Below are 27,876 nucleotides of genomic sequence, written 5' to 3'. Positions count from 1 at the left end.
TTCATCAGTGCCTCACAGTTCCGCCTGCCAGTGCCAGATCCGAGGTTTTGTATTCATTGTCCTGGCCAAAATACTCCCAGTTCCCTGATTCTCACAATTCCCAACAGATTCTTTCCGGGATATCCCTTGCGAGCGCTACAAAAACCCGGTCACGTCCCAATGGAATCTCAACATCTGAATAGACCAACATAATCGTCTTGAAAAAACATTTAAAATAATTGCAACAAAAACCCCGTCACACTAATAACACCTTTTCGGTCCATTGTCGATCCGGGTCCACCCTCTTCGAAGTGCTTTCATATACCATACACACATAATCGATAATGGGCTTGTAAAATTTCAGGAATCAAATTCATTCACACCATTAACATAATAGTGCGTGTGATCGCTTCGCCCGGATTGCAGATCCCATTCCCGGGGCCCACCGTTTCAATAGAGCCAAAAGTGTCAAACGCAAAAATTCTCGACGCCCACTTCCGCCACCGCCGCCACAATTTGCCTGTTTGTTGTGTCGCCATTGTAACGTGGACAAAAAGGACTCGGGTTTCTCCTTTGTAAGCTCGCTCGCACACTACACTGAGCCTTTCTTCCTAATGGGCGACCTCGGTTGAATGAGGGTATGCGATTGCTATGTCCAAGCTTTTTCTTTCACAGGAAGTTGCTCTAGCTAGTGAAAACTGCAAAATATTCATCCTTGGATTTTTTTAGAAATCTCCTTTGGAAGTTTTTTTACAGTGTCTCATAGAAGTATATATTGTTTCCGTACACCCTACAAATTGCAACACACTCCCAAACAAAAGTGTATTTTCCCAAGCCATATACAAAAAAATCAAAGCAAATTATGTTGGAAAAAATATTCCATGAAACAAAGCCAAAATTTCGTTTGGTTTTAAAAAATTATACGCATTTTTTGATCATGTATTGTGTTTTATAAAACATTTTCATATTTAGTTCCGTTGCGTGTACCGTTTCGTTTCGTATCGACATAAAAAAACGCATATCACATACCCTTACATCTGAAGTAGTGTAGACGACAGCTCTCCCATTTGGCACATGCATCCATGTGATGACGAGGATACACCGTTCGGGCTCGAAATCGATTCTAATTCCGTGTTTCAAAAACTTACATCCAACCGAAAAAGCGAAGGATAAAAAATCAACCTTTGTGTAATCCCACACAGCAAACGCATACCTAGATTTCCTTTATTGCAAAACGAGGAGATTTACACCCCTGATGGCACCCATTCATAAAAAAGTGCCCATTCATACAACGTACAGAGAAACAGAAAACAACACCGTGAAACGTGTTATTTTGTTTACACGCTAATTAGGATTGCAGAATCAGAGGATTGCTTCGAAGGTCCTGGGAAAATGTACCGCTCTGGATTGAATCTCTTCATTCATGCGTGGTTTGAGGCGTTGGGCGACGACTTTCATCACTGGCTACGGTGAACTCCTCGTAAAAGTTGTTGCCGAGGCGGGGATTCTCATCGATGTGTAGATATGGACCGGCATAATCTGGAATTGTTACGAAAAGAGGATGATTAGAAAGGAATAGTTTTAGGAATTTTCTACAAGGAAGTAAAAAACTCAATACCGTTTAAAAGACATTTTGGAAGGTTTATGTTTTAGATGTTTCAGATATGACTAGTAGCATTTTTTTTAGAATTGCCCACTGTTTCAATGTTTGCCTCTGAAAAGTCCCTATTTTTTATGAAAGCCTATTAAGCTTCTTTTAAACCAAAGCAATCTCGAGAGACATTTGTTCTCAGTTTATTGACTGTAGTGGATCGAGATGCAAAATTCTAGAGGTTCCAGAGAAACCTTCAAGGACCTTTTCGTGACTGTTGCACAGGTTATTCCGGGTTTTCCCTTCAGACCCCTCGAGAAAAATCATCAAGAATTCATCTGGTGATTTCTTCTGGAATAGTCTTAGGGGATGCTGGAGAGATCTCTTAAAAAAATTATCCTTCAATATTTTTAGGAATTTTCAAGAGATGCTTAAAGATGTATCACCAGAATTATTACTTAATGATATCCATTGAATATCCCTACAGGAATTCTTCCATGAAAATTCGCAAAGGTTCCTTCTTCAAGTTGTTGGATGTTTTTTGAGAAATCTACAAGAATTTGCTCAAGGAGCTACGCTGTTTTGCTGTTGATCTTTCATCAATTATTGTCTAATAGATTCCTTTTTAGGTTCATCCACGATTTTTCTCAGTTGTTTCTGTGAAAGTTCCTCATGTTTTGTTCAGATATTTAAGAAATATCTCCAAAAATTCCGCTAGCATTTCAATCAGGGAATGCTCCTGCAGATCTTCTAAACATTCACGAATTATGTGTGAAATCCTCATGGCTTCTTCAAAAGATCATTTAAAGTTCAACACCAAATTCACTATCGCAGTTATCTTAGTAATTCCTCCGATCATGTCTACACCAATCCCGAGCGAATTTGAATAACAAAATGACAAGAAATCTTGATGCCTGATTATCACCATTTGATAACTGATTTTCTTGGCTGTTATTTATTGCTCATATTTATTCGTCGACTTAGAAAGTAATAGTAAATTCTGAAGTCACTGAGTTCAAGTTAATACTGGATCATTCGGTTATCATTAATAACAGAATATTAAAATGATAACAGCGATAATGAAAGATACTATTGATTTGATGTTATCTAGTTATCCAACATTGCTCAGAATTTTCTTAGAAATTTTTCAAGAAATACCATCAAAAAATATAAAGATATTGTCCAGAGATTCACTTGATTATACTTATCAATATTTAGTTTTTTTTTTTTTATATAATCCTTCAAGACTTCCTCAAGAGTCCAAGAATACTTTCTGAGATTCATAGGAGTTGCCTAGATATGACCTTGAACATGACAGTCATAGAATTTTCCTACCCATTATTTTTTATAACTTTTAACAAAATCTAATGAAATGAAGACCATATGGATTTCTTCCACTGTTTCTCCCTATCACATCAACTTCTAAATTTGTTTATCAAAACAAGTTCTTTTTTTCAAAATTTTGACAAAAACATGATAATATTTTGTAGTATGTAGGTTCCTGGGAGGGAAGCACAGATACTACACACCTGAGGGGTGTGAACTAGATATCAACAAACAGCCAGGCTGCTGTCGAGCCTAAATTTTCATCAAAATGATCCGAGTATGCCTAGAAGTGTGTGGTTATTACTTTGTCACGCTAAAAAATGTTATACATTTCATGTGACACAAAAACTATCAAATGTTAAAGGTGTCGAAGGAACGTTCTACTTGGTCTTATTCATGCGTATGTTTTTCAGATTTTTTCAAATACATTTTAAACAAAAATACTGTCAGAAACTATCCGGTTCAGCTGATTTATTGGACTTACATTGCCTGCATCATACTGTAAAAGCTTTGTGTGATGCATTTCAAGCGTGCACCTTGGAAACGGCTTCCTGCGAGACAAGCAAACAAACAACGGTTAGCACTGGTGAAAAAATTTGTGTTCAAATTGAATGACCAAAATGTTCGAGACCACACCCCTAAGTTACACACGAAATATGTCACAAAGTTATTTCGAACTGCAAGATAACTCCAGCTTGCCAACGACAATCAAGGCAGACTTGATGAAAATCGGTAGTTTTATTTTGTTGTGTTCCTTCGATCGTTCTGGACAAACATGGAAAAAAGGGCCAAAGTTTTCTATGCATTTCATTTTCGTTTTCATTGGAAAAAGTAAAATGATGCGTATTTGAATACTTTAATATCAACCAGAATAAAAGGTGCTATCGTGACATTACTTTTGAATAAGCATGAATAGCTTTTCAATCGATTTTTTTGTCACATTTTATAAAATGCATAAATATGCCGTTAGGCCGAAGACCATTGGGCTGAATGTCGTTAGGTTTTAAGTGTCATAAGGACGAAGGATGAAAGGGTCATTGGCTGAAAATGGTTATTGATACTTATGAGTCTTAATGCCGAATAGATTGTTAGGTCCAATGGGTTGTTATGTGTTTTTTTTACAAGGGGAAAATCTGTAACCAGACTCCTTAGAAGGTTACTTGTGGGGATGCCGCACCAACGACGACCTAGCTTATGCTCTGTGTGTGGTGTATACAGAATAAAAAGCGCAATACCCGAGCAAAGTCCAACATCAAAAATAAAGCAAGTCGAAAGCATACTATGTTTTCAGCATCAAGGTGATTTCATAACTTGATATCAATTTGTCATTGAAATATTCTAAATCATATTTTGTTTTGTTCTGCTATCATTTTAAATTTTTAGTAATAATTTAATTTATTTAATTATAAATTTATTCGTGCTACATGTATAAACACTATGAGAATATTAAAATGAAGCATTCATTTTGTCGCAGACTTGTTTCAATACCAATCTAAAATATGTACATCTCAATGAGTTCTCAATTGGACCTCCAGTTGGTTATCGAATCCATGCGGATTGGATTACCGAACAGCTCAATATAAGCGTCAATTTATATTAGAGTGTTACTGCCTCTCTATAGTAGTCATGTCGTCACTTGAGTGAGAACGACACGTTGATAGCTGGGTGCTGCGAACTAAACCCCTTTTTATTTTCAAGCAAATCTTGAAATATGCTTCTTGTGTAGAATTGGGTTTGTCATATTAGCCCCTCAAACGTCAATTTAAATTCTTTGTTTATTAAATGTCGCTCTCTGATCTCTCTCTGGAGAGCATGAATGCGTTCTAGCTCGCATGACTTTCTCATTGTGAAATCGGCTAATAGCGGGTCTGCGAGAAGTGCGTGGATCTATTTCATTTTTATGTGACTGTGCGTGTGGATTACATTAACGCTGAGTTCGTTCAAAAGTTGCCGGAGGAGCAATTGAAAGGGACATGTCAGCTTCTATCGTTTACCGATGGATGTTATTCTCTGCTCCATGTGGCTCAAGTGATAATGATGACTTGACGGCTAACCCACGCATGGTAGTTCTATTATTCCGACCGTAACATACCCCATCAATCAAGAAGGTGGGCTCGGTTCCTAGCATCAAATCTAATAACATCGAAAACGACGATTCTGATGAATCAATTTCGGAACCACCGATGGCGTCAGTATCTCGAACGTTTGCACTTTATTTATTGCTCACTCTATTTAATATCACAAACTCAAATATTATGGATAAAGCTCCTGATTTTGAAGATTATTTGGGGGACCGAAAGCATGGAGAAGAAATGCTCAACCGACAAGTCTAAAATGTTGCGCATAGAATGTCCTTGTGTGTATATTAGGTACACCGTTGTTGAAATAAGTATATTCGTTAAATATTATTTAGACTATGGAACAATTTTTTGCAATATGAAAAAAAAAACAAAAATAAATCATTTTTTTATCACTGAGATAACAATACTTTCTCATGAAATTACTTAACTCTCTCATAAGTAACATAACCACAATCTCGAATGTTTGGCTCCGGCAAACAGGCTCCCGCTTGACAAGCATATTGAGTCAGACCGCAGCACCAGGTTGATAGCCTTCCCACATCTTTACTCTTCCACTATACTGCAGTTGTGGAAGCGATGTAGGCATGATAGGCAAACAGTTTTAACACTAAACAAATCGCACTCACTCTGCCCGCGTGTGTAGTAACATAAGATGGATGGATATGGGTTATGAAAGGGGTCTGCGTGATCTGTGGGGATTTGAATTAAAAACTTGTAACCAACTCAGTTATTGGGTCACCAAGTGGCTCGGTAGCTTAGTTGGTAAAGCGTTCGTCTAGCATACAAGAGTCCTGAGTTCAAATGCCAGCCGAGCACGTGGATTATTTTCATAATTCGTCCATCTTCACCACGCGTAATGAGTCAATACTTAGTATGCATTATTCAACTCGTAGTTGAGACAAAATGCTTTATAAACTTCAGTAAAAAAGTAAACATGTAATTTACGGCGCAAAAATCAACAATTCGATGAAATTCGTTTTGTTTTTGTATTAAAAAACATGTTTTTGGGTATTTTTTGTTAAAAAACTAACTCATTTTTTATTAAATGTGTTGCATGCACAGTTTGAAAACAACTAAGTTAGCTTCCAAAACGTGTCGAAAGATCTGAAATCGGATAAGTCTTCATGAAGTTATGGTCAAACAAAAATGATTTTTTAGTAAAAAGAAGCAAAGTTTAGAGAAAACTACCTTTAACTAAGATACTATGTTTTGATTTGAGACGAATTACAAACAAACTTTTCATAAATTTAATATTAAGGAGAATGATGCTAACAAGGGAAGGTCACGATGGTGTTACACGGGGTTTTTAGCCAGATTTTTTTTTGTTAGATTCCACATGCCGAAATATGAAAAACCCCAAAGCCTTTCGGGCGATGGACCAGTGGTGTAGCCAGGAGGGGCTCTGAAAGGATCAATTTTGTGCGTTTATAAAATTATTGAGTTAAGCTAAGTATGCAGTTCCGCTCAAAAAAAGTAAAAATTTCTGCCCAAGCAACGGTCAAGAAATTTCCTACAGTGAGCTCCATTTGAAATGGCATTTCTTTTCAACTGCGTACTGCGATCAATGAAAAATGCTTTTCTTGGGCATTTCTTGCAAGAAATTGCCCACGCATCGAGATAGGCGATTACATACTCCGCTTTAATTGAAAATTGGACGAAAAGATGTTTTCAGTATTTGTTGTAATGGTAGAGAACAAAATTTACATTAATGTATGTTTACAATGTATTTTTCATGCCATAGGCGTGACCAGTATGGGTTTTTCTTAACATATCATTCAAATAAAACCAAATTTGTTTCGGTGTTTTGAGTGCAGCCAGTAAGGGTCCAATGTGGAAACATTTTGCCACTTTACCTCTTTTCAATTTTTTTTCTGTTTTTTTAGCCTTTTATGGAACTAACGTAGGGTAGGTGTACCAGTTATGGCCATAGTGGTTCCCTATTTTGCCATACGTAGTAACTTGAATGTCTTAACATTTTGAAAAGTTTTTTGTGTTGTAGCAGTAAGATATAGCTTATATCTTGATGTTAAAACATTCAAAAAGATTAAAAATGTGGAAGTTATCCGAATTTTGCATATGGCCAAATAGGGAACCACTATGGCCATAACTGGTACACTTTCGCTATACTGTTTGTATACTTGTTAATTTTAGTAATAATAAAATAATAAAATTTAAAGTAAGTATGCCTTTACTGGCAACACTACTGGTACGTATCCCAACAAACTTTGCAATTCTACACATATTTGCAATCAGGAAAACAGTCCCATTTATGACTTCTTGGCAGTATATCTTGTCAGTACTAGTGCTGGGAATGGTAATAGTAGTAGGCTTGAATTTCGCGAAAATCACGTGGCTCTCTCACCACAGTAGTTTGTAATCGTGAATCTCATCAAGTAGCCTATATTGGGTACATGATTTTCTCTAAATCAGTCGTGTCATTGAAGGCTCTAAATCAGACATCATGTATACGCGCTTCAAATCAAGAGCTTGAGATCAGCTTGCCATGAGCGCACAAAAATAACCGCGCGCTTGAGCACGTGCTATGGTGAGACACATTTTTTTAGATCTCATGTAGCAATGTACTAGCTCAAACGATCACATCTGCACTGGCTCATGCGCCGTCTCATGAGAAAATCTCAATGTGACAGTGCATTTGAGCCTCGCAGGCGAAGGTTTCAGAAACAAGGAAAAGGTATTAAAATATAAATTATACTGCCCGTAGGCAGTTCGAAAGGACTGACGTGGTTCAACGCGGTTGAGGTTCTAGCATTTGAATTGAAAAACTTGTGCTGGCCACCGAAAAAAAGTCGTATGCTTCCGTGGGGTTATTGTACTAGGCAAACATAAATGCATAAAAGTACTCCTAGTAAGCGCATGTGACGAGCCTCACGAGATGTCTCATGAGACTCGCTCACTAAGATATATTTTGTACGTATCCGCATCTCGTGTCTCACATAATCTGTAAGCTGCGATATGATATATTGCATGGCACACTAGCTCATTTAGGTATACATGAGAAACACGACACTCTGCTCTAAATGCGGGAAATAGAACATTTTTCTACAGTAATTTTGGGTTGCTCTTAGCAACGGGTGTTTTGCAATTTTCAAGGCTTTTTGCCTACAGCAGCGATGGGCATGAGTTTCACTGGCTTCGCTGACTGTGATTGGCTACTGTAGAGTGAATTTCAGATTTTTTCCCAACCCTGGTCAGTACTATGTGTATCTCCATATCTTCTCCATTATTCCACTGGCCCATTTTCAAACTCTTCTTACTACACTACTGAAAAAACACTGAGCTTATCTCGGGTTCTATGATAGATATCAGAAAACTATGAAGTGAACGGAATATTGACACCAAAATCAACTTGGTTTTATTGGAAAAGAATGACAAAAAGAGCCCATTCTAGTTACGCCTATGGCTTAACAATACATTATAAACATACATTAATGTTAATTCTGTTCGTTACGATCATAATAAATACTGAGAAAAATCTATCTGTCTAATTTTAAATTAACTCAATAATATTATATACGCACAAAATTGCCCCTTCCAGAGCTCCTCCTGGCTACACCACTGGTCCATCACCCGAAAGGCTTTGGGGATTTTCATATTTGGACATGTAGAATCTAAAAAAATTATCCGGTTGAACAACCCCGTGTAACACCATCGTGACCTTCCCTTGTAATAGTGAGCGGGACCACGATTTACAACCCCTCATTCCTCATATTGCGTTAAGTGATTTCGATATGTTATTTGATTGTGAATACATGTATTTGATTTGTGAAGCATCGTTAACATTTCTGATAGGGTTATGAAAGTGTTAAAAATATTAATCAACCTTATCGAAACGTTAAAGCAAGATTTCAACAAAAATAATAATGGAATTCTGTTTTATAAGTATTTAGCATGATATAATTGAACAAATATCATAATTTAGGGGGCAACATGGCGTAGTTGACTACACGTTCACTTCATAAGCGGATGGTCATGAATTTGATTCCCAGCTCCCCCCAACAAAAAACCCTTCGTCAATCCGCAAGAAAACGATAGGGGAAATGGTGGTAGTTCATTTTACCACCCCTTCCCCTACGAGCTCCACCTGTCCAACACCATGGCCATCTGAAAGCGGACTGACAACCGAACATGCTTTAATGAACCCGGATAATACGGCAAGGAAAAATGGACCTCTCTCTGGACCTGATACGCAACATCACGTGATCTTTCATCTACTGGTGATGGTAGAGTGTAAAAAGGGGTGCAACATTGTATCAGATCCATAAATAGATTCGATCGATAAAGAACAATTGACTAATCCACCGATGTACTAAATCTACTCAGTCTTAGAATTGTGACACTTGAGCGGGACACGCTCCCGTATGATCTCCACGTGATCTGGACCCGCTCTAGGCTCAATACTAAAAAGAACAGCTGTCAACGGGCGAATAAGAGCTCTAAATAGTTTAAGCAAAAATAAGAATATAAAAAAATATCATGATTTCGTTGAAGTTGAATTTTTGGGTTTATGACCTATGCGGCGGGCCAAACTTTATTTAACACCAAAATTTCAAAATGTTTGAAGGGATGGAATACACTCAACGCTTTTTTTTGCAAAAATATCAATAGTATTTGCTTATATGATAATCTCGATAATTCTGTGAGAATTGTGCTTATGATTACGCCTTAGCCCTGGATTCTTTTAGAAATTCTTCACAATTTTGTGAGAATGTTGTTCAGGATTTTGTAAAAATCATTCTTAGAATTCTATCAAAAACTTTCGTAAGATTCTACCAAAATTTCATCTAGTATTGTTTGAAAACCCTGACCATAGTTTGATAAGATTGAAGCCCTGGATTTTACGATAATCCAGCGAAGGATTCTGTGACAATTGTTTTTGATATTTCGCAGAACCCCACTCTGAAACTATTATAAGCTCCTGTTGTGGAAGGTTCGCGATTTCCGTTGGAATTGGAAAGGTGGAGAAAAACGGCCACTTGCTGTACAGTAGTCACTATGCTCGGCGGGAAACGACACTACCGGCAAAAGCACTTTAAAAGCTCACTGAGGTGCTGCTAACAGCCACTAGGCGTCTTCTTTCTGTTCACTTAGGAAACGGCTAACACTTGGAACTTTAATTTAATTTTGGGATAACTTTGGAGATAACAAATTTTGGACTTCTTGTTTATCTTAGAGCTCGACTTGGAATGATATTATTTCTTGATTATTATTATAACGAAACTAAGCTAGCTACCACAACTGATAAATTAAATTATATTCTACTCATTTTATAACACTACATCATCGCCTAGCACTCAAATGCAGTACTAGAGCAGATGGGTTCGGTTCTTTAAGATACTCATAAAGGATAGTTCAAGCCAATTTTGCATACTAATATTCAGTATTCGGTGATATTCATTGCTATCGTTCTGTGATATCGTAGGATTCTGTGACAAAATTGCTTTTTGTGAGAATCCTAGTTTTCCGTAAAATGTATCTGAGAATGCTGTATAAAATTTTAAAAGTTAATAACCAGTATCTGGATCTACCTAATATTTGGTTATAATCTTTCTCGTGTATGAAATTACTGCTCGACAACTCATGTTCGAACTTGATATAAATTCAATTTTGTCCATATGATAGTGAAGAATGTTATTGGCGAGATTCCTCGTACATATTTAATCCTCATAAAATTTGTATGAAATTAGTAACAAAAAAAAAAAGAAACTAAAGTGTGAATAATCACTCTTGAAATGTTCAAATGCCCAGTTCTAGAGTTTCTAGAGCAGTGAAGAGGCCAGATATCTTCAAGTTTCTTTCTTTGAGAGGCCCGATAAAAGAAGAATCTCCAAGCTTCTTTCTTCAAGAGGCCAGATATAAGAAGAATCTTCAAAGCTTCAAGCGGGCCGCACAAAATGGAGCAGCGGGTCAAATGCAGCCCATGGACCGTACGTTGAACAGGCCTGGTCTGAAGGAAGGTCCTATCAGTTCTAGTGCTCCAGTGCTTTAATTGCTCCAATCCGTCGAAATTTTTCTTGAGTACTATTGGGATAACTCTGGGACAAACCCTTGTGGAATTCTAAGAGAAATCTCTGTTGTACTTTCAGAGAAATCCTCAATGGGTGCTACTCCGCAATTGATCGGAACTGGTAAGAATTCGATCCAAATCAATAAAAGATTGGACTTTCCGCATACTCTCGGAGTGCACATTTTAGCAGTTCTCATATTCTTCATCCTCTTGGCATTTACGACCTCACTTGGACAGAGCCTGCTTCTCAGCTTAGTGTTCTTATGAGCACTTCCACAGTTATTAACTGGGAGCTTTCTTTGAAAAACTTGTAATTTTCGCATTCGTATATAGTGTGGCAGGTACGATGATACTCTATGCCCAGGGAAATCAAGGAAATTTCCATTACGAAAAGAAACGGGACCGACCGGGAATCGTACCCAGATACCTTTAGCATGGGTTTGCTTTGTAGCCGCGGACTCTAACCACTCGGCTAAGGAAGGCCCCTAAGCAGTTCTGGCGCCAGCCAAGCCCCTACAGTCATTTGGGGTGGGGAAGGAATGTTAGTGGATAATTGTTGCTTCTAGAGACCGAAAATACCTCAGCATATCCACAATCACGACGGGAAGGATGTTGATTAGTGAGGAAGGAAAAACATCTGGGAGTCACCTTTGATCGGTGATGCAATCCATTGATAAGGAGGAAAAATGCAACTTCTTCTCAAAACTAGTTTTGAATATTTATCTCGCGGTGAAAATATAAAGCTAGAAATGTTGAAGATTAAAAAAACGTCGTCATTCATAATGTCTAACTATTCAAAGGTTATTTTTATTAAAGACGAAAAAGAGAGGTATGTATATATTTGAACAATATGAAACAAGGATAAGGGTTTGTTTTGACCCTTGAAGTGACCCCCAGCAACACACATGTTATAATTGTGTATTGTCAACTGATATATAACCAAAATTAATCATATATAAGTTGAAAATACACAATTACAACATGTGTGTTGCTCGGGGATGAACCATCCATAGTTCGTTTGAAAATTACAGAAACTTAACATTGTCAGGATAAAAAAAATATATCATCATAAGCATGAAACAACTTTACCAGTTGGTAATCCTCGATTAAACATGATTATCTTTTCGCACTCGCACTACGCGAACCGTACACGATTGGTCTTTATTCCGTCGCTCACCTCACAGGAGCATGCAAAAGAATCGAAAGGCCACGCAGTACTCATAGCCCGGGCGGTAGAATGAATATTGAGAAAAACGAAAAACACAATGACATTTTCATTAATCATAAATTATGAAAACATTTATTACAAGTTGAGCAATAAATCTCGATAGAAATCTTTTGCCCACTGCATCTTTGGTCCCATCTTACTATAAAAATATCACAAATATTGAAATCTTGCTATTCCTGTAATATGATCCAAACATAAATATTCTACTCACCACTCATCGACTTCCATTCCACACCGCCACTCAGTTCACTCTTCGGAACTCCCGTCGCTGCAAAGCTGGTCCACAAATCCACCATCAACTTAGCCATTCGAGTATCCCGTTCGTTCAATTTCGGTTCGCCCGGAGGATACGGGAACAAGTACAGCAAATCGTTCGAATGGTGTACTCCTCCGTCAAAGGGATAGTGGGACGTATCCGCTCCGTATCCAAAACGGGTTTGCTCTCCCCGATAATCGAACGAGTACAGGAACGTTCCTCTTGGGTTAACGGCACTGTTTCCTTGTGCTTCTCGTAGAAGTGCTGATTTGACTAGAATGGATCCCGCGAGCTAAAATCAAATATATTGTTAAAAACGAATAAATTTTGAACTATTCTCAAATCATACATCAGTTAATCCATGGGTCAAGTTTTCAAACTTTCCACTTTCTAGTTGTTCCTGACTGAACAACGACCGGATTTGGTATGCAATCAATGACCCACTAGGATCTTCCGTTCCCAGAAATTTGTTCACCGTCTCCAGCAAACTATACTTAACGAAATTTGGAGCATCCAACAGTCCTCTGCTTTTCAATGCATCGTAAATCGTAGTCAGCAAAAACGTTCCTTCGTGTTTAACCACTCCTGCCATCATCGGAACATTCGGGCGTACCTTCCCAGCCTTGATCTGCTCCCAAGGCTTCTGCGGTAGATATCCGTGAAAATCTCCCACCGTCAGCCGGTTTCCTCCAACATCACCCAGTCCTTTGGTCGCCGTTGTACGAGTCTTATGTTCAATGAAGGACCGTAGCAAGTGCCAGACATCCGCTTGTTGCATGCAAAGTTCCACTTCTCCTATCGGCATTACGACCTAAAATGTTTCTCGATTCATAGAATGAAGTCAACATGATCTAGCATCCTACCTTGCTGGGGTTATTCGCATTCGGATCGCATCCCATCAAGGTTGCAATCTCCCTAGCATGCTTCACTGGGTCCTTATCCCACACCCAAGGGGCACTGGTGCCTCCCGATTGGAGAATCACCTTGTGGAACAAGTTCTTCGGCACCTTGGGACTATACATCAATGCCGAAACGGCAGCTGCTCCAGCCGACTGCCCGAACAGAGTCACGTTCCCCGCGTCTCCTCCGAAGTGGGCAATGTTCTCCTGAACCCATTCCAGCGCCAGATGGATGTCCATCAATCCGGCATTGCCGGGAATGGCTTCGGTTTGCGTCGAAAGGAATCCGAGTGGACCCAGACGGTACTGGACGACGACCAGGACGATATCCTTTTCAAGTAGAAATTCGGGGGTTTGATTCGAACCGGAGCCCTCATAGAAACCACCACCGTGAATGAAGAACATGACCGGTTTCTTGTCTGAAAGCTGTAAATAAGGATATAGATTAAATGGACATCTCTTTTATTAAGACTTTTTATATGCATCGTTGAAAATAGGAAGCGGAAGTTTTTGAAAACTACACTCCTTCACCTTAAACAAGCAAACTATTTTTGGTGAATTTCTAGATAATAATGAATTATTCACACGCTTCTCATAAATCAATTGAAAAAATATGTCTAGGTCACAAAACTCTTAAGTTCTATTGAAATTTTCTTCATAAGTTTTTTTACGGTGTCATGTTTTCTAAGCATGCTCAAGAGCTTTTACATTAAGTTTTCAATGCATATCACCGGTTATTGTGAATAATAATTTCTTTATAACCCATACAACCATAAGTCGCATAACAGTTCATGAACAAAGTCGTTTATCTATACAAATTGCATCACACCCGCACTACATGGCGGATGTGATTGTTTGGTCGATGAGTTTCTTCGCATAAAACGCTATTTTATGAGTTCATATGTACGTTTCGATTCGTCCAGTTCTCGTACAAAACAAATCGGATCAATTCATAGCAGCTGTAAAAATCAATGCTGTTAGCATAAATTAAGAAGCATATGCATACAGATTAGTTTAGAACGTCTCCACTTTTGTACATATAAGCCCTCCTCACGACACTTTATTCGTGAAACTATGCACATATGAGCATCGCGTAACGCAAAAGGTGATTTTGTTAAACGTAGATAGCGGTTGACTGGGAAGCTTCTCATGAATCATTCATAGCTAATAAATGAATGCAGTAACATGTAGTGTTGCTAGCTTTGAAGTATCAGCTATCAAACCAATGAGAATATCTACCGAGGTGAGGAAAAAAACATGTAATGAACGTGACATCCGTGAACGGCGTAAAATATTTCACAACTACAAGCAAGCGAGCTCCCAAAAAAAAGCCGTGTAAATTAGTTACGTAATTAGTTTTGTTTACGTTTTCTCTTTTACCAAAACATAGCCATTGCTTCTTATTCTTCCACACCATAGAATTCTCATTGTTCAGGAGTTCCTTCACTAGCTCATTGAAGTATCAATCTATGGATTTATATTATACTTTTTGAGATTTGTTGGTACTTGGAAACCCGAAAAGAACTTCAAAAAGACAGTAATATTGTAATATTTTGCGTTTAAGCTACAAAATTTGTTATTTGACCACAAGACTCAAAACTTACCCAAGAAACCAGCAAGCACGATAATTTGGCATTACAACGGCATTATATGCGCATATAGGGTAGACATTTGATTTTTGTAAGCCTGCTGCTCTGCATTACTAATGCCAATATTAGTCCATGTGAAAAACGTGAATTATTTTCACCAGATTTTCGGGGAGAATTTTTTGTGCTTTCGGGTATGCAGCCAGAAATCTGTCGTGTACGCAGCACCAGGTAAATCAATGAATAAATTAATATAGATATCTCAAATGAAAAGTAAAAATAAAATGAAATAAAGCAGAGTTCTTCTCTCTGTATCATGTTCAGGGACGATTCAATTATGACGTGCATCGTCCTCTGTCACGCTATTTCAAATACCCAATACATGCACTGTCACACTTTCGTAGTACCCCACTCCCTCCCCCAAATGATGGACGTTATATTTGGTTGACCCCTCAATACTTCATTATTACGACGATTGCGTTTTATGTTTTGCTCCTTTTTACCACTAAGTAAGCTTATGGTATAACTGTCAAAGCACTGGATAACATAGAAACATTCCCTATATACTACCAAAGAGCCAATACAGTGCTTATTTAATGCATGTACACAGCAGGCTTAGAAGCATTAAGGGGACACGGGAGACCGTGTTGAGTGATTCCAAGCAACAGCACCAAAATTTGGTAAATTTTTTAATTCATTTTTTTCTATTGAGCTGAAACTTTGCACAGTTTTCCAGTTCCATCTAAATCGTCATTTTCCGATATCAAATCTTCAAGTTGAGTCACGACTAACTTTTCAAAAGGGTGTATGTGAAAATGGTTCAAAAATATTCAAAAAGCTGCACAGCAAAAACAGTTCGTTCGATTGTTAGACAACTAAAGAAACAAAGTTAGACAACTAAATAAAGATTCCAAAAAAATACACACAGTAAAAAAAAATTTTTTTTGCATTAAAAACACATAATTTTTGACACATAAACTCAAATATCTCAAAACCCTATCGGAATACCAACGTAATTTTTTGAGGGAAAACGGTCCATTATATTAGCTATCTACCATAAAAATTTGGTGATGATAAGCCAATAAACAAAAAAGTTATGACATTTCAAACATGTCACAATTTTCACATTTAGTAGAAAAAAAATTTTTTTCGGTGTAGATTATTACGGGAACCGCAGTTTGTTGCTGATTTTATTGTTAAGGGCCTTGCGTGAATTAAACAAGTCGTTTTCATGTATTCATTAGTATTATGTATATTATATGTATAAATATTATGTATATGTATAAATATTATATGTATATGTATATATGTATAAATTAAAATGAATTTACAGATTACACGAAATAATTTTTTTTTTTACCAGGATATTTTTTTTAGAGTATGATCGATGAGTTTCTAAATGTTATATATAAACTTTAAAAGTTTTGGATTTGGGTATGCGTTATGAGATCATGAAAACATTTTATTAATACTTATTTATTTATTTATTGTTATTTATTTTTTTTTACAATATCGAACACTTTTGCATCATTATCAGTACAGTTCGAGTATAGTTTTGCTTTAATTTTATTTTCTGACAATGGAATGAAACAGTGAAATTTTTGGGTTCCTTGGATCGTTTTCGCGTTATTATATTGCTCGCTGAGCTCTGATACCGTTAATTCGTACTCTTCAGTAGTAGTAAAACAAAATGATAATTTTCTTAAATCTTCTTCTTTTCTGCGATTCGCCCAATCAAATAGTTCTTTTGCAGTTTTATTTGGATGCTCACGTTCTTTGGCTAAACTTGCTCTTGTGGCCATGCGCTTTATGGTTCCTCCAATAGCATCACAACGACCTTTGCCATGTGACGTAGCAAAGAAATGCCATTCTGCATCAATTCCGTACTTTGATTTAAATTCACATAGGCTCGAAAAATTCTTACGGGTTTTGTACTGCGATGCTGCTCCATCAGACATGAAATATATCTTTCTGATTTCTTTATCCTTATCAACGCGTAAAAAGTTAATCATTTTGGCAATGAACAAATTTACAGATACTGAGTCGTGTCTTAAATCTACGGAAATTACAATAAAACTAAAAAGTTCAATTTGCGTACTTCCATTGAAATAAATAACGAATGGATGAATTGTAGCTTGTTGTACGTTCCAGTGATGGGACTGCACTTCATCTTGCAATACAAAGCTATAGTTTTCAGAAAAATCACAAATGACTAAAAATTCACCATCTTGTAATGTAGTTTTCGTATTTTTTAAAAAGCGGGATTGCTCTGTTTTAATAAAGTCGTGAGGAATTAAACTTTCTAATTTCAAGCAAAAAAATGACACAAACTCATCTACAGGTTTACAATAGTTTCTAGGTCACACCTATCCGTGGTCATTGCTCAAATGATAACTGATCAATATAATTTTCTTCAAACTCAGCGAATAAAGTATTTTCCAATGATGAAGAATCTGGACAATCCGAACAAGATCGTAGATAGCAATTTGATGTTGTATTTTCACACAAAAGACTACCAGTTAACATTTTAATATCCTTTGATAAATTGATTCTTTTCAAACTATGTAAGATTAGGTTAATATTTTCGTGTGTTGTGCACACACAAACATTATGTGTTCCTGAATTGGATAGAAGCTTGCATTGCCTTGGACGAAGGCTTGCAAATGAGGAAAAACCTACCTTAATATTTTCGTTGATTTCCTTGAAGCGTGTATACGCTTCTTTCAAAGTAGTCATCATTAATCGTTTTTGGATTGCTTGACGCTTTCCATCTTTTTTTACAGATACATAATCTTTTTGGCCAGGCATAGCTCTACTTACTTCATCGTCTTCAAAATATTGATTTTTTTTTTCTTTTGTCTCATCTGTTAATGAAGTACTTGACCTAGCATTTTTGGTTGCAAGACAGTTATTTTTGAATTGTTTTGCCTCTTTTGCTGTATTTCTATTGGTTTTGAACTCATCAATGGCGTCTTGAATAGACCACGATTAAATTAATTTAACAATGAAAAAAACTTTCACTAAGTGTCAAATTTGTGAAATATTTGAAATGTCATAACTTTTTTGTTTATTGGCTTACCATCACCAAATTTTTATGGTAGATAGCTAATATAATGGACCGTTTTCCGTTGGTATTCCGATAGGGTTTTGAGATATTTGAGTTTTTGTGTCAAAAATTATGTTTTTTTAATGCAAAAAAAAATTTTTTTACTGTGTGTATTTTTTTGGAATCTTTATTTAGTTGTCTAACTTTGTTTCTTTAGTTGTCTAACAATCGAACGAACCGTTTTTGCTGTGCAGCTTTTTGAATATTTTTGAACCATTTTCACATACACCCTTTTGAAAAGTTAGTCGTGACTCAACTTGAAGATTTGATATCGGAAAATGACGATTTAGATGGAACTGAAAAACTGTGCAAAGTTTCAGATATTTTTGAAATGGTCGATCAGAATCGACTTGCATGCCTCCGTGGAATCCATCTGTTATTTTCCCTATCTTTCATCTCACTCTAACAATAATCATCAAAACTTTGTGGAAGCAAATCTCGAGTTTTAATGAACCGATAAAGCTGAAAATTTATCGGGTTGTGCACTACATATATAGAATCATAGTGGTACATTTTCGCATCGACATATGGAGTGGTTCTTGGGATTTGCTTCTTGAAATGAATAGGGTGATTATGATGACGTCCCGTGCGGCCTTAATGATATAGGGTTTTCTATGTGGTGAAAGTGCTGTTATAAGGCGTTACAGTATTTGTAGTGCTTTTATAATGTCTGTATGCATATACCATGCTGATATAAGGCTTATCATTATTGCTTATGGTTACTTAGGTTATAGAGTGCACTTAGTAAAACCCAAGCAAGCAGGTACGTTTTTGTTTTGTGTCACTGGATTGGATTTAAAAGTTTATTTTTGTTTTCGCGTTTTGCTGACAATACGCTTGGTAAACCCCGAGAAAACGGGTTAGTGTTTAATTTGCGTTGCCCGAGAGGCAGCGCATTGCGAAGGCCCAAGCCTAATAATTCGTTTTCGCGCATCATCGGAGTGATTTTATACCCCAGCTTTTGCCTGTTGATGTTGAGAATGTAACTTCAGTCGATGGTAGATTACCAAATGGTGAGCTCGTTTCGTTCTTGTGATAACACAAATTAATATCGTGGCTATGTTAAACAAACTATGGATGGTTCGTCACTATAAGTGTCAGCATAAGCCCGATTGTATGACATTTCCCAGAAACCCATTCCCCAGAATGACATTCCCCAGAACGCCATTCTCCAGAATAGGACATTCCCCAGAAGAAAAAAAAAGAGATATTTTTGGACCGTTAAAATCAAGGTAATTGATGAATAGTGCATAAGGAACACATTTAACTGGAAAATTTGGGGAAAGCTAAATTTTAGTTTTCATTAGTAAAACATTGTTTTTTTTTGTCGACAGTACTTTCTGTTTGTTAAAGTATTTTATTTATTAAATGGATAATCTTTAAATCAATAAATCAAGAAATTCATCAAACACAGCGCCACTTACGGTTGGAAATGAAGTCAGTATTTTTTATATATTTGAATGACTTTCTCCTCACAAATTTCAAGCTCGTTTAACCCTTCTTTAGAGTTGATAGATGCTGCTCAAATTTTCACAGAAGTAGATTGCTGTAAAAGGAAATTATTAAAGACAAGGTAAATTTTGTAGAGTATTTATGTTTCATTATTTTTTTGTAATTACAAAGACATTAAATCTAGGAAGAACAGCCAATGGTAAAAAGAAGGGAGAATATGCTATGAAAACACTACTCTTCCCGGACTGTTGTTTCTCCGAACGTCGGTTCTCCGTACGCCAGTTCTCCGAAAACCCTGTTTTCCCGAATAGCCCAAGTCCCCGAAAAGTTTTTAGCTCTCATAATTGTCATAACTTTTTGTTTTTCAAGGTGGGAATGAACCGGTCATCTGATATGCGGCCTTCTTTACTTGATTGACGATTCTTGTACCTGTTTAAACTGTATCGCTTTTCGAGGAAACGATTCATTCGGGGAAATGGCTTTCAATGAAACGGGTCGTTTGGAGAGCTGGAATTCGGGGAATTGACTTTCGGGGACAAGTAAAACAATAATGATAAACAGCTTTTAAACTGCATTTTCCCTTTAAAATTTTGGTCGGTACTGGCCATCAATCATGCGTGTCCTTTTGACCACACAAACGTTTTGAAATTTATATGGGCCGTAGTCAAAGCCTTCCCGATTCCATGTATGACCAAGTGGTTTTTGAGCAGAACCCTTAGATGGTTTGTCTGAGACAAGGGTAGCAAACACTCGTCTTTCAGAAGGGTTTTTGGGACTCAACTTGTATTCGCTTCGTATTTTGGGTGAATTGACGTCGGTGTCCGGGATTCAAAGCTTCTGAGAATTCTATCAATTCGGTAAGTACATTTTTTAATAACAAAAAACTAAATAAAACCAAATTTATTTCTTCCTGCTCTTCAAAAATGTATAAAAACGATTCTGGGGAATGTCCTATTCTGGGAAGTGGATTTCTGGGCAGTGTCTCATTCTGGGGAATGGGATTCTGGGGAATGGGATTTCTGGGGAATGGGATTCTGGGGAACGTCATTTTGGGGAATGGCGTTCTGGGGAATGTCATTCTGGGAAATGTCCTACAACCATGAGCCCTTGTCCATGTTCTATAAAAACAAGAACAATAAGAACAATGAATAGATCGACATTAAAGCTGTCGACGCACTGATAGATAACGTTTTAAATTGAGGCTTCATGAATTGCATCACTTACCAAGGTGAATCTTGATCATGAAGCTTCCCACCAACAAAACTTCTTGAAACCATGGAGACGTGGAGTTACCACAACAACCCTTGGACATAATCTCATAGATTTTTCCCTAATTTCCCAGTGAAATTCAACATTTATAACTTTTTTTTCCTAAATATTAGGATTTTCGTTCATTTTTTAGCTTAGCTTAGCTTAGCTTAGACTGACTGCACATAGGGTAACCAATATATTTTGAACCTCTATATATTTTGGACCCCCTGGGCCATTTTCCTGCAAATTTTCCAGTTTAAATCGAAAGACCAACTCAATTCGCATGCCATTTGGAAAGATAGGACTATTCTGCACTTGCACCAACCGTTTGTACATAGAAAATGTGTTTATTTTATCTGAAATTAATTTAATTTAATCGGTTCATCCATGCAACCGTTACAACACGTTACACACAGAAATTGAAGCCGTCAGAAATTTTTCAAATGTAAACAAAAACGTTTTTCAAATTTATGCACTAAAAGCTAAGAATTTCTTCGGTTTTCCATTGTCAATCGATTGGTTAGACTATGGGCAAGCATATCATACAACCAGTGACGTAGACTTTGTCGCCAAACAATAAAAAAAATGCCGGGGGTCCAAAATATATACTTTGAGGGTCCAAAATGTATTGGTGTGTCCAAAATAATGAAAAACAGTGCTTCACGATTCAATTATTTTCGACATTTTTTAGATCCTCCATGATCGTAGGGGCATTTTTATCTCGTAGGGGAAGTTTTTCTCTACATTTTGGCATGTTTTTTGACTTGGTTACGCTGTGCAATTAATTAATTCGAACAAAAAACTAAAATCACTTCCTTAGGGGGTCCAAAATACGACCGTTACCCTATCAATGGTTGATATTCCGTGATTGATCGTCAGTAAAAATGCAAAAAGAATCAATTAGAAGTTCGGCTGGGATTGGCCATAATCTGCTTCAGTGTGCATAGTTCAGTGCCTCTATTTATACAGGGTCAATAACGGCGCCGGCCACGTCTTTGCAGTCAGGTGGGATTGGGGGAAGAAACGTTAGTGTGTAACCTTTGCTATTTGGAGACCGTGTTTGCCTCTGCATCTCCACAAAGGTTACTGGGAGGGATGTTTGTTAATGGGGAGGATCGTTGGGTCACGGGATTCACTTTGATAAGCGATTAGACCATGATAAATAATCATTTTGTGAGATATAAACATGCTTATATGCAGCCATTCCATGAAAACCCGATGTAGAGGGTCACCGAATTCCGTGAAAATTTGCTATTTTGTTCCTTATCCGAAGTAAGAATACACGTGTTTTTGGATTTTTTTTTCATTAGGGTGACCATTTACGAAATAGGGTGACCAGAGAAATCGCGATTTTGCTCAATTTTTATTTTTAGAAAAATTATAACTTTTGAACCGTTTGACCGATTTTTAATCTTTTTAGGGGTGGAATTAAAAGGTACAAGTTAAAATGTGGTCTTATTAGGAGAAAACGACACAAATCCGAAAATGGCATTTTGGACCCTACGTGGCCGACGGCGTTATTGACATCACTACGTTTATAGTCCTCATAATTGTTGATTGCAGATGGTGTGCTACTCCCAAGCTACATCTTTTGGTTCCCTTCACAATTTTGATTTTTTCGGTCTATAAAAGAGTAGCAACTACAAATTGTAGGTCACCAATGCTTATGCTTAAATCACTCCGAGATATCATTGAGTAATACCAACAGAAATTATTTCAGAAGTTTCTAATGATCTTCCTCCAGAAATTTCCCCGGCAATCCCAATATAAATTTCACCACAAATCTCACCTGTTTTTCCAAGCATCCCTGGATGGATTTCTCAAGTAATTTTGTATGCAATGAACTTAGAAAAAATCCAACAAGAATTCCTTTTATTTGTTTTCTTACAAATTCTTTCGCAGGGATTTCAGAAAATATCTTATAGTCCTCGCACCCATTTTCTGCATAGACATATTCAGGAATTGGGTTTAAAAAGGCATGATAACTTAGAAGCTTGCTATTTATTACGTAAAGCAGGTTTTCTCCAGTTTTCAGAACCCTGCTTTCCCCATAGTAAGATTTTTCGTATGAAAATTATTTTGTATGGCGTGTAAGAAATGAGGAGGGGGGTCACATAAACCCTTATGTAATTAATGGACGACCTCTTATATACTATATGTTTCTGCTTAATTTTGATCACTGATCCAATTTCAAGAGAATTTTTTGGAACATATTCATTCAAATCTTTTTCAGTAAATCTTCTAGGCCTTAACCGAAATTTCCTGCTAGTGTCTAAAAACTCTCGATTTCCCAATAAGTGTTCTAATAAGTGTTTTTTATAAATTCTGATGAAGAGTATATTTCTTCCAGAGAGGTCTTCAAAGGGGGTTCTTCAAAAATTCTTCTGTGAAAATTATTCCAGAAATATCTCTTAAAGCTCTTTTTATAATCGTTTCAATTCAATTTCCATACTATATGTCTCATCCCCTGTTTTAAAATTCAGAAAATTCCTAAAAAAAAAACTCATCCAGATCTTTCTTCAAGAATAACTTCAAAATTTAGAAAATGTTTTTGTCAAAATACCTTCGAAGCAAAATAAATTCATACCTTTAGAATGCGCCATTGAGATTGTCAATCAGACGTGTAATCACAGAAATATGGACAAAGCACTTTCGTATGCTTTTGAAAAGATTAATCTACATTTTTGCACGGGAAAGTATACAGGCATTCCTCCTCGTCAAGATAGCCGGCAGAAGTTTCTTCAACAGTTTCTCTCTATTTTATTTATCATTCAGACATTCTTCAACGAATTTGTTTTGATTTTTTTCGATATCATTCACAGGAACTCAACTAGTAAATCCTTCAGCAAAAGATACCTTCATTGATTACCTTCAAGAATCTCTACAGTCATTTCTCAAAAACTGTACACTGCAACAAACCTTTACAAATTCTTTCAGAAACTCCTCCAGAATCATGTTCAGGTTTTTGCCCACAACCCCTCAAATGATCTCTCCATTAATCCTTCCTTAAATTCTACAATGATTTTTCCGTGGAATACCTTGAACTTTCTTCGGATATTCCCAGACAATTTTTAAAGAAATTTTTAAATAGGGTTACCTCGCCTTACTTCGTGTGAAACTTTTGCATAGATTTCTACAGGTGTTCGACTAGAAAATAGTCAAAGTTTCACATGAAACTTACCCCGGTCTCTTACATATGCCTCTCCTGATTTTTTATCCAGATAATCACAAGTTTTCTTTAACGATAAGGAATATTGGTAACATATTCTTCAAAATTTCTATAATCACTTAAAAAATGATTATCTAAATATTAAAAATGATTTTAGTTCTTGGATCTTTTTCTTTTTTTTGTTCTCTAAAAAAACATATTTTTATTTCTTCATTCATCTCTCATTATTTTTTCTATAAAATCTGACACGATGAGACATGATGGTCAGGTGTTTCTCAGATCCTTGGATAATATCATTTTATAAATTCTTCTTCAACTTTCTTGATTTTTTTTGTTGAAGATTGCACTGGCTCCTCTTTAAACATTTCACAGGAAAAAAATCCGTTGAATCTTTGGATACACTTCCAAAAACAAAAAGAGAATTCTCCAGAGATTCTTTGAGAAGTTTACCCAAGACTCCATTCAAGAGCTTTTTCTGGAAAGGAATTCGTGGCGGTAGATTTTTTGGTGAAATTATTATAGGCAAAATTTGATGAAAGGCTCCTTGGAAGTATATGTCTTTGAATGAATTCTTGAAAGTATTCTTTAAATAAATATATTTCAAAGTATATTCCCAAATGGCTGAATTTGAGAAGGATCTCGTGGTAGAATTCCTAAAAGTTTTCAATAGCAACTTGTGGAAGAATTCCTGGCGAGATTTTTGGGTTAACTCTAGACATTTAACTATAATTATCTTTGAAGAAAATTTGAGTACAACACCTGAATCTCCAGTAAGAAACACCTTGGGTTTGAAGAAAATTCTGTTACCTAATTCTATACTAGCGTGAAACAAAAAATATCAGTGGTATCGGTGGCATCGCTCTGGTCTTTTGGAAAACGTTGTGATGATTTTCTAAAAGAATTCGTAGAAGTCAATGTTCTAAACGACCGATTATTTTTTTACAATGACTTTACATTGGACTAGAATATCTGATCGCTGTTATAAAAGCTCTTGTATGATAATTTCGGGGTCTTATTTACATTTTGATTGAAGAGAAGACTTTTATCTGATACTAGGTTACTATTACAAATTTTGGAATATATTCTTTTTCCGAAAATATAATTGTGGATATAAAATATATCATCATAAACGCTTTCTTTTGACTTATCTTACAAAAACCTAACTTTAATTAAAAAAAAACTCGTTATAGCATAGTGTTGTTACTTACATCGTTCGTGTAAACCGAGAGCGTCAGGCAGTCTTCTATATCCGGAGCAAATTGCTTTGCATTGAACATAGATATCAACTTCAACTGAGGACATGGTAGCCCATATCTTGAAACATCACGAACTCCTTCCCAGGGCAGTGCTTTCCTCGGTGGCTAAAATCAACGATTTGTTCAAATCCTACGTTATGTATAATTATTTTTACTTGTATGAATCACCTTAAATCGATGCTCTCCGGCTGTAGTTTCTCCATAATTGACGCTCAAAAACTGTAAGATCTTTCGACCGGTGAATGCACTCGTTCCAATCGAGCCCCGAAGAGTTCCCAAATCATGCAGCGTTACTTCGGGTGCTTCATCCGAAACCGGCACAGATCCACCAAGTTGCGAACTCATCGCCAAAGCTAGAAATAGATAAGCTATCAACATTGTGCTGGAGGAAACTTTGCCCTTTTCCGAACAAGAATCGATGGCTAATGTCGTCGCTGTTCTCGTTTTGAATGCAAGAACCAAACTGTCCAACTGATTACCTTCTGATCGAACTCTAGAACGGAAAAATAAAAAATATACACAAAAAATACGAATTCTAATGCCAGAAATCAAACGAAAACAACCGCACTCTCCAACTTGGATGAGCGATCTCACTCAACTTATAAATGCGGCTACGCGAGCGAATAAGTAGCATTATCTCTCAGAAAGCGAGCTGAACCGGTTCCCTTGATTTTTTCCCTCTCTCGTACTTTTAGCGGAAAGGCTTTGACTTCTTTCGGGAATATTTTCAATCCAAAACTGTTTTTTTTTTGTTGAATCTTTCTTACACCAAATTAAGCAATTATATTTCAAATAGTTTTATACTTCAATGAATTTTTTCGTATCGCTAACCCTTACTATAGAACCACATTGTCTCTAGCATATTTAAGATATTACGGTTCTCCACAGACAACAGACATAACACTCGAATTGTTATCGTCGTACATCCTAATAAGTTATTAGTAATAACACTCAATGCTTATTCTTGGTTGTTGGCCAACGGCTTACTCGTAGCGTTCATATCGCTTTTGTTCGAATTTGACTTTGACAAAATACCACCACCTAGTTTTCGGTTTCGGCAAAACGCAACATTTTTAAAATTGGACGTTAACATTAGTTTTTTGATATTTTGAATTGAACATTATTCTAGCTTTACGTCTGTATGTCAGAGGGTTCTACCCAACTAACTTTTAGTGCAGATGTGAACGAAGCTTTCTTTGTATATCAAGAGTTCAATCATATTTTGCTATAAGAAAACACACCACAGTGCTAGGTAAATTGATCAAACACTCCAAGCTAGTTATGCATCCACGAATTTTTTTTTTCGCTCGATCTAGAGTTAATTAACTATGATGATGTTAGTGAAGACAACGCGGGAAAATTGCAACCAGTTGTAGATATACTGTTTTCAGTGTTTGATCACTCATTGGAAGTGTGTTAATGACTAGGTACATTAAAAACTGTACAAAGTGAATCTTAGGAATTAAAAATAAGTTTCAAGGTAGTTATTGCGTTTAAAATCAGCCGCCTTGCAATAGGTGAGATTTGCTAACTGTTTAATCCATCAGTAACGCGCCCCACGTGGTCATGAAATACGTGTTGTGTGCAACCTTCCCGTTGCCTTGAAATTTGATTGTATCCCACACGTACTATGTGCTTGTATCTAGGTAACCTTGTATGCAAGATTTTTGATTGCTCATTGAAGTGCCCTCTGTGATTTGATACGTGCATCTGATTCAATGGTAGGTAAATAATGGGAGGGAGGCACAGATCTTACACACGAAATATGCAATAAAAATTTTCCAAACTGCAAGATAACTGCAGTTCACCAACGACTATCAAGGCAGGCTTGAGGAAAATCGCTAGTTTTCTTCTGTTGTGCACCTTCGATTTTCCTGGACAAACATGGGAAAAGGGCCATGGTATTCTATGCATTTTATTTTACTTTTTATTTGAAAAAGGTAAAAAGATGCGTGTTTCAATACTTCTATTCAATCTAAATAAAATGTGCTATCGTTACATTGGTTTTGGACGTGCAGAAATTGATTTTCAACCGATTGTTGTCAACTTGGATGAAGTGCAAAAATATGTTTTGATCAATTACGCGCTTTCTTCATGTTTGTCCACTCTTAAGATTCGGGCTCACAGTGACAGTTCGTGACAGCAGAAATCTCGGCTCACCTTGACGTACAGAAATTGTTTATCGGTTTCTCCCTCCCACGGTATAGGGTACAACCTATTCGATTGCGATTGGCTCCGTTCGAATCATTGTTGAAACATAACTAACCCAAACAACCAAAATGTACGTATAACCAAATCACCGTTATGCGAGCCTTACATATGCACAATTTTACGTATAAGATGTCGCGAAAAGGCCTTCTGCGTATAAAAGTGGAGGCGATATACAGAAATGGCATACAATGAGAGTGTATAAATTTTCTACCGAATTAGTATGTAATCCTTTGCGATTTAACTTATGTTGATTTGACAGCTGCTACAGATAGATTTGACTCACTTTGTACGAGTGTACGGGACAAAACAAAATGTGCAAATGAACTCAAAAAATTGCGGTTTTTGTGAGGAAACTCATCAATCTGACGATTTCATGCAACGTGTTTTTGCAGGTTTGATGTAATTTGTATGAATAAACGAGTTATTGCGTGAACTTTTATGCGACTTCTGGTTGTGTGGG

General features: G+C 36.7%; 1 protein-coding gene across 2 annotated transcripts; it reads right to left on the bottom strand.

The window, feature by feature from the left end:
* Positions 1-1,162: 1,162 nt before the first annotated feature.
* On the bottom strand, positions 1,163-25,810 carry LOC5567217 (glutactin). Of its 2 annotated transcripts, XM_021851086.1 has the most exons (7): positions 25,685-25,810; positions 25,374-25,558; positions 25,158-25,310; positions 13,350-13,811; positions 12,836-13,297; positions 12,442-12,778; positions 1,163-1,518 (listed from the first exon to the last, which is right to left on the bottom strand). In XM_021851086.1, exons 2-7 carry the CDS (start codon positions 25,548-25,550, stop codon positions 1,397-1,399), a joined length of 1,713 nt encoding a protein of 570 aa, XP_021706778.1. In that variant the 5' UTR covers positions 25,551-25,558; positions 25,685-25,810; the 3' UTR covers positions 1,163-1,396. The 2 variants fall into 2 exon arrangements, with proteins under 2 accessions (XP_021706778.1, XP_001651646.3); XM_001651596.3 differs by lacking the exon at positions 25,685-25,810 and having other exon boundaries at positions 25,374-25,677.
* Positions 25,811-27,876: the final 2,066 nt, after the last annotated feature.

Source organism: Aedes aegypti, chromosome 3 (assembly GCF_002204515.2).
Source record: "Aedes aegypti strain LVP_AGWG chromosome 3, AaegL5.0 Primary Assembly, whole genome shotgun sequence".
In the NCBI taxonomy this organism is placed as follows: domain Eukaryota; kingdom Metazoa; phylum Arthropoda; class Insecta; order Diptera; family Culicidae; genus Aedes; species Aedes aegypti.
The sequence above is the reverse complement of the archived record's forward strand: the minus strand, read 5'-3'. Positions and strand labels throughout refer to the sequence as shown.